This window comes from Montipora capricornis, chromosome 7 (assembly GCF_036669925.1).
Source record: "Montipora capricornis isolate CH-2021 chromosome 7, ASM3666992v2, whole genome shotgun sequence".
NCBI classification, from domain to species: Eukaryota; Metazoa; Cnidaria; class Anthozoa; order Scleractinia; family Acroporidae; genus Montipora; species Montipora capricornis.
Genome location: NC_090889.1, coordinates 43,054,042 through 43,055,381, shown reverse-complemented (window position 1 = coordinate 43,055,381; position 1,340 = coordinate 43,054,042). Strand labels below are relative to the sequence as shown.

At 34.9% G+C, this 1,340-nt stretch overlaps 1 protein-coding gene across 1 annotated transcript in view; it reads left to right on the top strand.

The window, feature by feature from the left end:
• Window positions 1–1,229: 1,229 nt before the first annotated feature.
• Window positions 1,230–1,340, top strand: part of LOC138056039 (adenosine receptor A2a-like) — a 1,002-nt gene continuing 891 nt past the window's right edge. The window contains exon 1 of the mRNA XM_068901888.1: window positions 1,230–1,340. This exon is cut by the window's right edge and continues 327 nt beyond it. Coding sequence (XP_068757989.1) covers window positions 1,230–1,340 — 111 coding nt within the window.

Below are 1,340 nucleotides of genomic sequence, written 5' to 3'. Positions count from 1 at the left end.
GTAAGTTATCCATCACTATTGATGTTACTCATAACCTGTTCTGGATTTAGTGAACTACAATGCAATTAATGATCATCTTTCTGATACACATTCCAAAGCATTGGTCCAAATGAAGAAGTTTCCCACTCTGGTTATTCAGTGTATCTATATGCATAGTTAATATGGGGGAATGGTTATGAAACCCGACAAATTAATTTATCAAGTGAAGCTTCATATACCATTTCATCATTAAATTAATTTATTGTATGTTTTTTTTCTCTTTTTTGGACTTGGCCGTGCACAAAACACAATAGGTTTTTTACTCCCTACTGAGGAACTAACCAATAGAGACGTGTTGGTTAGTACGTAATTCATGCATAGTGTATGAGCGCAAAACAAAAGATTGTACACGGTCGTGGACTTCCAACCTAAATCCTCGCATCTTTGTTTGCTCCTTTGATGTTTGCCGAGCTTGAAAACCAGTCCCTTCTATTAACAATGGTGTTTTTTGCAATGAGAAAACCACATTGTTCATGTTAAAAAAACGTCCCTTAGTATTTGAATTAATTGTCATATTAGACTACAGTTTTACATTTCTTTTACCCTAAATTATACTACTCACAAAACTGACAAAAAACAACCAAACAAACAGATGAGCAAAATAAAAATGTTCTTCAAGTTTTGGTTAATCTCAGCTCTCTTGATCGTTCTTATAAAAAAGCAGCTATGATAATCGCAGAAGGATAATAAACTCTTTAATGTCATATTTTTGTGCATGATGTTTTTCGAGAAAGAAATCAGCGAAAATGTAAAATAAAATGACGTTCTGTATGGTAAAACAGATGCAACATCCGGAATAAACTGAAAATTCCCTTAACGATTATTTTATTTTGCACCTTCCTGTTAAATAGGGCAATATCTTTAAACGGACATCTGCTCCAGGAAAAAAAAAATTGTCCGCAGAAAAAAGCTCAGCTGATCAAGAAGAAGGAGAGGCAAGGTTTGACAGAGCCTCTCACAGAACCTAGCAAAATGTTTGCAATGAGCTTACTATCTTATGCCATTTTCAGTTTGCGACGTGTCCTAAAAGAGTTGATAATATGCAAATTTTCCTCAATATTACGTCAATTTCAACGCACATTTATTTTAATATTGACAATCACTTTAACGTTAGTTCTACTGAATCCCGAGAGGAGTCAAGAATTCTTATTTAGTTTAAGAGGCTAATTCAAAAGACCATCGTTATCAACATGGCGGCTGTTCGAGGTATCGTTGACTATCGGAACATGACAAGTAAGGAAGCTTTGGTTCAAGTTTGGCTCAATGTCGATAACGCTGAGACAATCTTCACTACTGTTGCT